The 14432-nt window shown below is 41.3% G+C and overlaps 1 protein-coding gene across 3 annotated transcripts in view; it reads right to left on the minus strand.

Moving 5' to 3' along the window:
• The window catches only part of GPR137B (G protein-coupled receptor 137B), a 28293-nt gene extending 14170 nt beyond the window's left edge, over positions 1-14123 (minus strand). The window contains exons 1-3 of one of the 3 annotated variants that reach the window (XM_067535883.1): positions 13652-14121; positions 7271-7320; positions 423-645 (exon numbers count right to left, since the gene is read on the minus strand). In XM_067535883.1, the coding sequence (XP_067391984.1) occupies positions 423-645; positions 7271-7320; positions 13652-14020 (642 nt within the window). In that variant the 5' untranslated portion in view covers positions 14021-14121. Of the gene's footprint in view, positions 1-422; positions 646-7270; positions 7321-13651 lie in introns of all 3 variants that reach the window. The other 2 variants (XM_067535885.1, XM_067535884.1) reach the window with 2 other exon arrangements.
• Positions 14124-14432: the final 309 nt, after the last annotated feature.

A 14432-nucleotide genomic window follows, 5' to 3' on the forward strand; every position in this document is an offset into this window, starting at 1 on the left:
TATTTTTGTGGACATGCCACTCTCAAAGATTTAAAGTAAGTTGACAGAGGGACCCCGAAGCTGCTCTTAAACTATCCACCTGAAGCAGCATTGAAATGCAGCTGTCTTTGGGATGGAGGGCAGCGGCCAACAAACACAGCTGGGGTATGTGATAAATTCTGGCCAATGACAACTTCTGCAAACTCCTACTTTTATTTAAAGTGCTATGGCATCTTTAGTAACAAGGCAGAACAAAAAGCATCTTGGTAAACTACATGCTATTCAATTAATCTGTCTTAGAAGGATGAAAGGCTGAATTGAAAGTACCTCTGGTTGCAGAAAATCTAAAGAATTTTAAATCTTAGCCATGTACCACTAAATCATTGTCTTTGACCGAAAATATTCTTCAGTAAGATTTAAATGATCTCTAAAATGTACTTTACCTTGGATTCCAAGTAAATGTTGGCTAAAGACATCTTGGAAATCTTATACAGACAGATGGAGAGTGAGATGGCGCACAGAACAAACAATGTGTCATTAATTGCCACCCGGACAGACACAATGACGTTCCTCTCTGAATTCTCTGTTCTCACCAACACAGCGCAGGTTAAATTCACCAAGAGGAAGAGGAGACTGATGAAGAGAGAAATCAGATAGAGAGGCAACCTGGAGAGGGAAAAACAGTCTTTTAGAACTACTGTTTAGCAAGTGTCAGCAATGTGCTTGAAGCTGCACATAAAGCAATGGAAGATACTGTCCCTGTGTCCAGGCTGTCACAGCTGACGTAGAGAGCAGCTACACCCAACTGATTCAGAATGCTCTACATGGCCTGGAGAATAATTACAGTTGATTCCACAACTGTTTTTAAAATCCAGAATAAACTGATATTAAAAGTCATATACTTACTGGTAAGGGATAAAGCATGATAGATGGGGTAGTCAACACATGTGGGAGAAAAGCATTAATAAGACCAATGTAACATACACAGATCTTTACATCTATTTTAAATACATGTTTACTTCCCTAGACTTCGCACATCGTATCTCGCAGGAACCTCTCGGACTACTCAAAAAGACACAGCGTGAGGATGAATGGTTGAGCTGGGTGGAACTCCATGGTTTTAGGTCTGGGTCTCGTACACATTTAGTACCATGAGTAGACCCACTGACTACACATTGTTTTAAGTCATATTTTATATCAAATATAGGAAACCCTTTTTAAAGTCTAAAAGCCATGAGGCAACTGGCTATCCAACCCCTCTTTCTCCTCCCCCAAGTAACATACAGCTTCTTGGAGGGAACAGTCAGAATTTTAAATATGAAAACTCGGGGTTGGCTGGGCCCCTTGCAATCTGCTCCAAGTAAAGGGCAGCAGATAGTTGCACTGCCCCAAGAGCAGAGCAATGTCTGAATTGTAACTCTGGGAGTTGCCCACTCCTCAGCCATCTGTGCAGGAGAGGGGGTAGTAACGTGGCAGCAGGTGCTTTTCCCTCCCTTTTCTCCCTCCACCCCCAACATTGCTATGCAAAGTCCATGCAGGGGGATAAGGATGCTTCTTTACTACCAAATGCAGCAGAAGAGCCAAGATCACAATCGGTCTCATAATTAAAAAAATTAAAAAGTGTTACCATTCTTATTGCTTATTTATTTCAGCATTTTTGGGTTCTGTTAAGATTTACTAACTTAGGCCAATGGAGAAGCAGTTCACAGCCCATAGGGTTCACAGCCTAATGGGTCTGCTTGGAAGTTTGGAGTAGGGGTGGGACATACGCCCATGTTGTCTTTTGAGTAATCTAAACTCAGTGTTTCAAGAAGAGTTTTACCCACCTACACAGCAGTGGAAAATATTACCCCAAAAGGTTAATACTGTGTAGTGTATGTATCATGATTAGGGCTGCAGGATTGTCATGGATACCATGATTTTTCTGTTTGTCTGTGACGTTGCTTTGTGTCTGTGATTTCAATAAAGCTGCATTTCCCAAATAGTGGGTTTGTTTTAGAAGGGTCGATTTTAGAAGGGTCACCAACCTAGTGCAGAGGGGAGGCCCAGGAATTGGGAGGGGCTGGAAAATGAGTCCCCCGGTAACTGCACGGGAGTAGGAGGAGAGGAGGGCGGGATTTCCAAATACTGTATTTAAAGAAGTAGAATTGAATGTTCCTAGCTATGACTTTACACACCACTTTAACAGTTACCATGGATGCTGTCTTTTTGTGGCCTGTGGTGGAAATTACCCCTCAGAAGGAAGATAAAATACACAGTGAGCACTAAGAATAGGGTATTTTCATCAATGCTTATTTATAGATCAAACTCCAGCCTGCAGAAGCTTTTAGGGTGAGGGTTTTAGGGTGAAGCCGCTCCTTTGTATCCCACAAACTAATGTCAGGGGCACTGTAGTCATGCAGCTTTTATCTTTCATGTAAATTGATGGGTCTGAAGAATTATACTCCCTGTTCTAGTGATTGTTAATTAAATTTAAGCCATAAAGTCATATCAAAAAAGGCTTTAAGAGATGAGCATGCCTGTTCCTTGTCCTCCCCTACCACTTCCCACTGCATGACCCCCAACACAAAGTACTCTGCTCTCCTATAGTCGATTAGGAAAAAATATTTCCCTCAAGGGTCAAGTTGATGATTAAAAAAAAAAAAAAAAACACCGAAAACATACAGGTGCTCTTAAGTTCTGCTCACAAGACACCATTCACAATAGATTGTGCACACGTTCCAAATGTGATCATGCATGCTCTCTGTGTTCCTTTGGATCAGGTCCCTTTCAGTGGGATCTGAAAACTCCCATGCCAGGGTGCTGTGCTAGGCTTCTTGTGCTTCAGTGATGCTTGTATGCCCTGCTAGACATTTTGACCTCGGTTCCCCACTAGAGGGCTGAGGTGCACTCCGGGCTTGGCCAGTCTTCTTGTATTTGGCTCCTGGATTGGGGGCAGCAAAAAAATGTTGGTACTCTCCTGACACCCATACAATCCTGATGTCAAGATGAGCTGTGTAACTCACAGTTTGTACAGCTTTCTGTAATATGCTCTTCCCTCCACATGATTTGAGCGGTGAAATATTGACAGTTTTCATTGTTGCATAGAGTTTAAGAACGCAAGGGGACACTAGATCATTTAGATCGATCTCCTGTTCATCACAGGTCTTTAAATTTCACCCAGTTATTCCTGTACTGGACTCAGTAACTTTAGTCAAACCAAATCCTCAGCAGACTGACCAGTTTTGACAATTCAAGTGTTCTCATTTGGCATCTGAATTAGCAACTATCGAAATGAATGGGGCAGGCCACCCATCTCAAAGGTATTATATTAAGTTCTACAATGGTGGACAGACTCGCTGCATCAGTTTTCCTCAAAAATAGGTACTGAGCATATCTCAGAAACCATAACAGCTATATACTTAATTTTGGTCACTGAAAGCTTAGAGTCCAGCGAACCAGAGGGCAGCGAGGAAGAGGTGCTGCCACTTTATACTGCTGCATACTGGTCCAGTCCAAACCCCACGTCCCATGGCATATCATTGTTCAAGTCACAAGGTAAAACAGGAATTCCATGGTTAATATAATTGTTTATCTCCCTTGCAGATTTCTAGATGCAGGATCTCACTACTGTAACAACTCAGCCACTTCCCATGCACCCCCTTCTGGTCAGGGATAGTGCTGCAGTGCCCTGCCTCAGTTTCCCCTCTTGGTTCCTCAGTAACTCAAAGACGCTTTCACAAGTCCAATAACAGCCCTTGATGGGGGTCTGCTTTTATAAAACAAAGTTCCAAAATAAACGCAAAAAGGTCCTCGAATCCAGCCTTAATGTGAGCACAGTACCTCCTCCCTGAGGAACTCTCTTTCTCTTTCCCTAAGCCTCAGGAGAACCTGGTCTACCTTCTTTGTCTTCTCCCCCAAAGGAAAACCAAACATCTAGCTGGTTCTTTTTACCAAGCCCCAACCAACTCTCTTCCTCAGGGACCACTGCAGGAGACACTCTCTTTCCCTGCAGCTTCACTCTGCTATCTCCTCCGAAGCCTGACTTAGTCACAGAACCACCTGCCATGTGACTTGATGCACTCTCCACTTGGGGAGGAAAATCAACTTCATCACAGCTAAGACCGATTTCCCTTTAGAAGGGCCGGCCACCCTGTGACAAGTACATTATTTATGAATTTATAGCATGCAGCCTGTTACCTTGTAGTACCTTGCAGTCCTAAAATATTTACCCATTGTCCATAATCCTGATCTTGAGGATGGCGCGTAACTGGAGCTGTGCAACATTTGGTGGCTTCGCTGGGAGAGGGTCCATGAAATTGTTTTCTGTTGTTTCAGTTTCCATTTGTGCATATCCTTTGCGTTTTGCTTTGAGGTTTTGGGTTCATTTGTACCCAAAAACTCAAAGCAAAGTTTGTCTGAAACCACCGATTTTCTCTGGTTTAATCATGTGAAGCCATCAAATTTCATACATGGTTTCCATTAGAAACCATAAATTGCCTGAGGCCTGCTTGTAACACAGCCTGAGCTCACAGAAAAACGAGCCTGGCTTTAGCATTCTGTTTGTAACAAGCCCCCAAACCCAGGGTTAACGTTAGGTAGTTTTATTACAAACGTATGTTGGCACAGGTCTAACAATGAGCCCCTTGGCCCATATCAAGTGTCTGATACTATTAGAGCACAGAGGTAAGTTTTCTTTTCATGTATGATCCATGAAGGGAGGTTTTATTGACCTTCCTATCTTGAGTTCATACCATTTCTTGATCTATGTAAATACAGAGCTTGAGGACACACCTCACCCTCACGTCTACCTTGTTTATATAGTTGATACTATTGTATACATGACATTACATCCTACTTACTTTAACTTTATAGCTGCAAATTTATTAAACAGATTAAAAATAAAATTAGGAATTCAATATTCAGAAATAAGGACCAATCAAATTCAATTAGTACAGATTCCAGTATTACTACAACCTTGTCTTCTCACAAAAGTTGTACCTCTGTCATTAGCCCATTATAATTAAATGGATGCAGTTATAAATGATAAAATTGTACTAATACCAGTACAAATAGCCTGTACCAGAAGGGGAATAAGCTATACCAGTATAGGGCACCCTAGGAATTGTATGGATATAATGATAATGAAAAAAAAGGAAAGAAAAAATTCACACTCCTAGCTAACATAGTTATACACGTACAAAAACTGTGTGTGGATCACGCCTAAATGTTTTGAATGTAAGAAGAAAAAACAGCTTCATACATGTACTATATGTGTTGGAACAGTGTGTGCATGACTCTTTCAAGGTTTGTCAACACTACAGATGGTTTACTGTTATAGCTATACCAGAAGAGCTCCTTAGGCACAGCATATGCTAGCAGAAGGAGTCCTTCTAGTAAAACTACTTCCCCAAATGACATTACTGATGCTGATAGAAGCCCTCTTCTGTCAGCCTAGTTGCATCTACAATGGGGTTTTGCTGGCGTGGCTATGTCCAGTAGGGGATGAGGTTTTTTTTCTCCCCACACTCCTAGTTGACATAGTCTATATTACAAAGTTTTGCCAACATAGCTAAGTCTTAGATATATAGTACAGCTACTATGCACTTCAGAATGGAAAGTCTCTGATATCTACATGCTAATGCTGATGCATTTCTTACAATTACATTGATTAAGTGTGGTAAGTTTTCTTTGTTTAAAGAAATGTAATTTCAAGCATTTTGTAGAAAAAAACATTACTGTAAATATCTGCAGTTGTGGATGAAGTTCAAAGCTTCTGTTCCTCACCTTCAAAGCCCTCTGCGATAGCATCCTCGCTTACCTCTCTACCTTTATCTTCTCATCACCAGGCTTTGTGCAGTCTCGCTCTTTGCTATACATTCATTCATTTTCTGTTCTCATCTTTACACCTTGGTTGCAGCTGGCCTCAGCCAGGTATCCTCCCTTTCTTCATTCAGCTGTCTTCTCAAAACTGGTTCACACACTGTTCAACCAATATCCACGTTTAGCTGTCTCTTCGCCTAACCTTCCAATTACTGTATTAGTATTCCACCAAACAGCTTTCCTGTTCTCCTGTTCTGCATTATTACCTGTTGAGTTCTATCAATACCAAATCTGAATGTAGGCTTTCCAGGACAGGAAAAATGTTATTTCAGCATTATACACTACTGAATGGTAGAGATGCACACAACCCGGATAACAAGACAGTGGTTTCTGACTTGTTTTAAAACACAAAGTGATGGTGAAATATCAACACAGGAACAAGGCTAGGACTGAAGTTTGGTACAAATCTAATACATTCTAGTTCAAGCAGGACTTAATTCAGGGAAGTCCTATTGCCTGCATTATACAGGAAGGCAGGCTAGATGATCACAATCATCCCTTCTGGCTTCATGATCTGAGTTCAAGGTAATTCTACTTTCTCAGTCTAAATCATCATTTTAGATTGTAAACTCTTCAGGACAGGGACTGCCTCTCTTACTCTGCTTGTACCACATTCAGAACAGTGAGCTGCAATCCTGATTGAGGCCTCTAGCCACTGTCTTATTACAAATTAATCTCTCTCTCAGCTTCTTGGACTTCCACCAGCACTTTATAATGAACCTCCTGATGATTTGTCACAATCCCTCCTGCCCCAGCAAGAAACCAGCCCCCTCTCTCAGTAGAGACACTCAACCTTCCCTCTCTAAATTGCTAGAAAACCATCCATAAGCCCCCCCAACTAAATCACCAGATTGAATCCATCCTCCCTGGCTGCTTGTCTTCTCAACTTTCTTTCTCCTGGTACCAAAACTTGTAACTGACAACTCCCCCCACCTGTTGTCAGAACCTATGCCCTGACCAAGACACAATTGAACGCTCTCTTTCCCTACTTGACAATCTCCCCCTAACTATCCCTGAGCATTCAGCTGAACCCACCACATATAAAAAATTTCTACTGTGAACCTGTCAGTGAGTAGCCATGCTCATCCCTTCCAAATGCTTTCTACTCACATCTGCTTCTTTCAAATATTCAGTTGTATAAAAATGTAGGTGTAACCCAGTTAAACAGAAAGATCTGATAACTAGATTATTGTACGTCTCTAAACAAAAGCCAGCTGTTGTAATGATTGTTTTGTTTCTGATATTTACATGGCAAGGATTTGTAAACTTGTTAAAACTTCCTAAATAAATAAATACTTAAAAAAAAAAATGTAGGTGTTAAATGTTGGAAAGTTAGGCACATTCCTAAGTTACCGGCAGAAGTGGGCATCTAAAGCATCATTGATCAATTCAAAACATTTGCCACATGAAACGTTTGCACAGTTCTTACCGGTATTTAAGTAGTTCTGGAGAGTACTTTGACTTAGCTTTGAAAATCACCTGCAATAACAGAAAAAAATTGCATCATGCACAAAATAAATACAATGAACAAACACAGTATGATCCTCTGGAAAATACAATCTTACATCTCGCAGGTTATTAGGATTTATTAAATGTTTTTTGCACCTTCATGTTTATCTGCACTAGAAAATGTTGCCACTTTAAGTATACTAAGTGGCAAAACTTCCCTAGTGCAGATGCAGATATACTGGTATAACTTATTCCGGTTCAGGAATCAAAACTAATTATATCAGTATAATATATCCACATTAGGACATATAACTATATTGGTAAATAATTACACCCCAAACCAACATAATAATACTGGTGCAACTTTCTAGTGTAGACCAGCTGTTGTTGACAACTTGGCCCTGATTCTCTTTACATGAAGGTCTCTTTACCCTGGCAGTGTAGCATGGCCTTAAATCGGGTCCAAATGTTTGCATCCATTTTCGGGCCCCTTTATGTTGTCAGAGCAGTGTAAATGTGAATCAGGCCGAGTGTGTTATACTGAAGTTTATTCAGTTCTCTCTGGTTACACCTTAACTGCTAATGCTCCTTAGCTATCTCACTGCAGTGTTTGTTGGGAGACTTCTACTTATTTTCATCGAAAAGCCTTTTCTTTCTAAGGACCCCAAAAGGGAGGAGCGGAATCGCCCATACCCTCATTATTTTGTCCACCAATTAGACCTAATTTCCAATACACCAATTTTGGTTAATTGATTTCCAGTCTCGCATCATTTTTCTTGTTTACCAAGCATGATCTTAACACAGGCCTCGAGTTGTATCAATAGATCTAATTTAGTCTGTCTTGACCTTTTCCCAGCAACGTTTGTTGTTATTGGGACACTTTTATGAACTTTCATCCACTTTCCCACAGGTAGGCTCACACATGCGGTAAATTTGTAACCCAGTTATTACAACAAATCCTAGGCAAAGAACTGGGATTTTTATGATGCCTAGGAAAGGGCAACTCTGAGGGGCACCACCAACTTACAGTGCAGTAAAAACTACCTGTACCTCGTCTCCACTAGGATTTTGCAGCAGAATAGCTAATGCATGTTATTGTTTTTTAAAAACAAAAAAAATCTTTCTTGACAGTGAAGACCTACCCGACTGTAGTGCCCACCTGCCATAGTCTTCCTTTTGTCTGTGCTCCATGATTGTTTCTTCACCTCCCTTCTTTCAAGTAATATTATTTAAGAAGAAAAAACACCTACATTTTGAACAGACTCATGATTATCAAAAATGGTAGGGATGCCTCATTGGTATTTCACAGGTTAAAATGATTTCTAAATGTCCAGTTTGTAAGGGGGAATTTCAACTCAGCTTCATTGCTATAGACTGAAAAGGAACTTGTTAACCACTTTAAAAAATAATTAATTATGTTGCATGTTTTATTGTGGGAGATTTGCTTTTAGAACCATTTTCCTTCCATTGGTCTTTTCTTTTCCTTTTCACTAGAATTCCTTTGTCTATGTGCTTTAAATGAAACTGACATATATGCTGCTTTTATTTATCAGCTATTTACAGAATACTTGAGTGCCATCTACTTCCACCCTTTCCCTTAGCTATTTACATATATACAATGATGCAGCTCCATAAGGTTGTAGATTGCTCTAATCAGCTTTGGTTACCCTATGAAAAACTGGATGCAGAATTTACCAAGAGCAGATGCTGCAGGGCAGTAAGTTTAAACAAAAAAGTGCTAAAGTGGCTGTGCTGCATTGACTCTATATTTTAGTGGAGCTGCATCTGAATTTTATCAGAGATAAGTGATTTTTATTCAAACTGTTTAAAACTATGCTAGGGAAATGTGTAAATATTTCTCTGCATTGTTGCAGCTCCCAGGAGGCTACTAATAATAAAGGATGTGGTGTAAGGGTGTAGGCATTCTTACCACCATGTCACCAAAGCAGAAAAACAAAGGGTCAGAGTCTGCCATGCTTACTCACGTTGGTAGTACCTAACTCCATGAGCGGCCCCTTTGAAATTAATGCAGCTAGTCACAAACTAAGGTACTTGTCAGTGTGGGTAAGAGTATCAGAATCGGGCCCTTACAGATTTTCCCAGTGTAGATGCATCTTTTTGTTTTTAACTCTGGTCTAACTCAAACACTTTATAAAAGAGTTTGAAGAAAAGATCAGCTTGTTAAAGATTCAGCAGCCCCTCCCATACAAGGAAGGACAGAAAGCTCCTAGTCAACATCTGAGTCATCCAAGACCTTTCAGCAGAATGGGGAAAACCAGACAAGAAGCAAGCAGAAGAGATCTTTTTAAAAAAAATTCTTCAGACATCTCCACGAAATCAGGAGAATGGCAAAAAAGGAAAATTCTGCTTTTGACCTTCCTTGTTGCTTTTCTCATGCCTAAAAAAGTTTTTTCCTTTAAAAGATTTTTTTCTATTGCTTGTTCTTTACATTATAAATATCCTGCCTTGCTTCCCCCTGAAAAGACTGAAGACCTAGGATGAGATTCTCACCCAGTCGTGACCCCTTTACCCCAGGTGTAAAAGCTGGAGAGGTGTAAAGGGGTTCTAAAAGCCCCAGATTCATCCAGGGAGAATTCTATTGCAGGAACTGGGATAAAGAGCAGTAGACTGTCCTCTGATGAAGTCCCCAAGCAAAGCCCAGAGTAGGGGATATGCCAGTTATGGGGCTGGGCAGCAGGGGTAGAGCCACAATGCAGAGATTTTGTGTAGCTCTGCTGCCCATAGACAGCCAGGGATAAACTGCCATGATTTAGACAGCCCCAGCAAGAGTTGTCTAAGTTACACCACAGGCCTCTCGGGCACTAGGAGCATCCCAGAATCAGGAGTACGGAAAGGTAATTTATAGCCACCTCTCACTGCCCTGTGGTTGTAAGCTGATGCAGCAAAGAATTTCACTCCTAGAGCCTGGAAATTTTCTGTCCAGTTTTAACATTGAAAATCAGATTATCTGAAACTCACTGCTTAGAGCCACAGTGCAGACCCAGCTTTGAAATGACCCAACTCATTTTTTACTGAACTGGATCCAAGACCACACCTCACTCTGAGGGCTAGAGAAGGACTCCAGTGCTTCATAGGCCTTGGGGTATGCCTTTGCTCAGGCACGAAGCTCATCCATCGTTATCGGTTCTCATTTCAGGGAGCTGTGAAGAAGAGTGTCTTTTGCCCATCTTTGGACTCCCTCCATGTTCCATGCAAGTTTGTCCTCACATCTTGAAAGTACTCGGCAACCCCACTCCTGCCTACATCTCTCCTTCATTGATACCTACATCCTGTCCCACAGTACTTGGTGGTAGCAATGGAGTAGATGCTACACTACAGCTTATGTCGGCATAATTTATGTCGCTCAGGGATGTGAATAAACCACTCCCTTGAGCAACATAAGTTATGCTAACATAAGTGCTGGTGTGGACAATGCTATGTCGGTGGGAGAGCTTCTCCCGCTGACATAGCTGCCGCCTCCTGTGGAGGTAGTTTTATTATGCTGACGGGAGAGCTCTCTCCCATCAGCATAGAGCAGCTTCACCAGACATGGTGCAGCTGTGCCACTGCAGTGCTGTATATGTAGGCAAGCCCAAAGCACAGTTGAGGCCTTATTCCTGAAGAGGAATGCTGTAGCTTGAAAACTTGTCTCTCTCACCAACAGAAGTTGGTCCAATAAAAGATAATTACCTCACCCGCCTTGTCTCTTTTACTCCAAAAGACAGTAGTAGCTGCTAATTCCCAATCATGTTCAAAGGCACCTCTTATTTTGCAAATTATCCTTAATCATTTACCAATTAAACCAGTTTTGTTGTTCAGCTGGGAGGATTTGGGGATATATTTTTCCTCCCACAGTCTCACTTAAAGATGTAAAGCTGGTAAATGTTCTCCTTTTATCACTTCTGCTAGCTACCATTTTTTCTTTTCACTAAATACCAGTTAAATAGTCTGGCTTTCATGCAGTGGCACAGCTGCAGTTTACTTTTGCAGGGGGATAGGGTGAAAATCACCTCTGAACAGGTTTATGAAGTTATAAACGATTATTGAAAGCGAATTCTCTTTCTCCACCCCTTTCACACTAGTTCTTGCTTGTCTGTTGTGGAAATGTAGGTATACTTAAAAAAAAAAAAAAAAAAAAGAGAAAATCTCAACAATGTTTAATTACAACCCAAGCTATTTCCCAGTTTGTTGGAAGCAAAGAACTAATAAAAGTGAACTAAAAAATGTATACATTTGTTCTATGTATTATGTTATATTCCCCAGACAGCTGTGCTTGTATTTCTCATCTCCTTGTTTTAGGTGGGTGGAGCCTTATTTCAGATGGGACTTTCCATAGGACTAACTAGCACGGAAACAAACAGCAATAAATACAGTAATCATTTGCTGGTCTACAGCAACTTTCAATCATTTTTTGTAACTGCCTTTGCAAACAATTTTAAAAGCCTCACAACACCCTTTAAAGTCAGGTCAGTATTATATTCCTTTTACAGAACAGCAAAGTGAAGCTTGGAGAGGTTGTGACTGACTCATGGTTACACAGCACAATCAGTGTCAAGCCTGGAACCCAGGAGTCTTCATTTTGTCCCCTCCTCTAACCACTGACTAGACCATTCTCATCATTACATAAGAATGGCCATACTGGGTCAGACCAAAGGTCCATCTAGCCCAGTATCTTATCTTCTGTCAGTGGGTAATGCCAGATGCTTCAGAGGGAATGAACACAACAGGTAATCATCCAAGTGATCCATCCTCTGTAGCTTTCACCAGCTTCTGGCAAACATAGCTTCAGAGTGCTATCAGGCAGCAGTGTTATACTAAAAGTAAAGTGAAAATATGAGTACATACAGTATAAACACGCTCTCTCGGTCTCTTTTGGATTTTCCTTGAGATGAAAGAAATCAATTACAGCATGCTACTAAGCCCCCGAGTGCATTCTCCATGATCATTTAATCCTTAACTTCTTGGCTGGGAGCCAAGGTACTAAATTCTGCCTTCAGAAGTTTTCAGTGGGAGTTGCATGTGTATGTGAATTTGGCCCAAGGCTGCCATTTAGTGCCAACTATGGTGACTGTGACAGCTTTTGTGTGATGCTGGACACTTGTCTCCTGGGAACAGAATCACCACCAAATTCATTTCACAATGGCCATGGAATCACCATCTGATAATTGCAAGCTTGTGTCACTGTCACTTCTCATACTTACCACATGCGGTCTTTATAGTTCTTATTTGGTGGCTTCCAGTTTCAGAAGCCAGTCACTTTCCTTCAGTAAGATTATTTGTAATTTGCAGACCAACAGTAGTTGTTGCCCCTGAGTAGCCACTTAGAAGGTGTGTGTAAAGTCGGTCCAGTCCCAGTCTAGGACCTAATGGATAGGTAGTTCACATCCCAAAATCTTTATTACAACCAGTACTGTAGAAGTAGGCTCAGTGGATTGTTAGAGGATTGAATAGGCAGGGAGACTGGCCTGCACTCTCACCCATAAGGTCCAGAAATGCTAGGAAAGTGACCCATTGCTGATAAAGGTAATGTAAGGGCAGAATTCAGAGAAAGGTTGGGTTTTTAGTTAAGGTGCTAAGACTCTGGAGATCTAGGCTCGAATCCCAGCTTTGTCCCAGGCTTCTTGTTTGCCCGATTTGCCCAGTGTCAATCTTTCTTTGTCTCTGTTCTCCGTTTGTAAAATGGGGCTAATACTTTCCTTCCTCCACTCCATTTTGTCTGTTGAGATTGTAAGCTCTGTGAGGCAGGGGCTATCTTTTACTGTGTGTTTGTACAGCACCTAGGACAATGGAGTCCTTGTCTCATTCGGGGGGCCACAGCTGCTATTGTAATACAAATAAGAAGATGAATTTGGGCCTGCAATAGGAATCTAGCTAACAATTCTATTACTGATACACAAAGAGAAATAGAATCCAGCTCACTGACTCACAACGGCATTGTAGAGTCATCAGGAGTAAACAGCAAAATCTCAACTTTGTCAGTAAAGTCATGAGATAGGATTCTGAATGCACACAGAACAGCTGAGCCAGGAGGTTTTACAGTGTCCCTTTGAGGAGCAGAACTGCACTTTAGACAGCCACTGTAAAACAATCCCAAGGTCTCCAGCACAGTTTATTCAACCTTAAATGTCACTTTTAACTAGGCAACAGATTTATTTAGTGCTTCTCCCCAAGGTGGCTGCTTCATTGTAGCAGTTGTCACTTGCCTTCCAAAACAAAGTTTCAAATTAAGTACATTAAATGTATGTCTTTCCCTGCCTGAGTACATTAGGAAATCACATATCTCTTACAAACCTTTACAAAGTAAAGCTTTACAGTTCTGTAGTACTTAATCAACCCAGGCACCAAAATGCCCATTCCTTACCTGAGTGAAGTAAAGATTCATCAGTGTCAGTGTAAAAAACTGGAGGCAAACTGGGAAGCAATAGAGAAGCCAGAAGGTGAAGGGTTTGAGAGAATTTGCTGTGACAAAATCTTTGAAGTAAAATGAAAAGAGCACAGTCCTAAGAGACGCCCAAAATAGGCACAGAAACAGAAAGACTGTTTGGTAACTGAACCTTTTGTGCCTGTAGTGGAGGACCAGCCAAAGCTGGATGTAGATGAACACAAAGAGGAGGGAATAAAAAACAGTATATACAATGGTCAGGCCCAGCTTCACATACGGAGGGACAGCTGGTGTCAGGGTCGGTAGCGGGGTGTTGTTTTTCAGTGAGTCCCACTCAGAGGCCTCCATTTGAGATCAGAAATCGTCAGAGTTCCTTATTAAGTTTGGTGGTGGCTGCTGCTGCCTCCTCCTCCCTTCATCTTCCTACAGCATAGGAACCAAGAAAATGAAAGAAAACAAGCTGCACTTCCTCTCTGGCAGCTCACTGACGGCTGGTAGCACATGATCACAATTCAGAATGATTCATAAGGGCTGCCTGTGTCAGCAATTGGCAGGGAAGGATTCTGAAGGCAGCTCTTTGCTGATGTTTGTGGACAACACCTGCCCATGTTTCAGAAAACAAAGAAACCCATCTCCTCCCTGAACCAAGTTTATAACCGAATCCTTTCCTAAACATGAGAATCTTGATTTAAAATGAGGTTAGTAACATGGGTATATCATGTAGGAAGTAGCTACTTGATGTTTTTACTAGCTATAGCCA

This window comes from Emydura macquarii, unplaced genomic scaffold (genome assembly GCF_026122565.2).
Source record: "Emydura macquarii macquarii isolate MOO-44397 ecotype Brisbane River unplaced genomic scaffold, CSIRO-AGI_Emac_v2 contig_3517, whole genome shotgun sequence".
In the NCBI taxonomy this organism is placed as follows: Eukaryota; Metazoa; Chordata; order Testudines; family Chelidae; genus Emydura; species Emydura macquarii.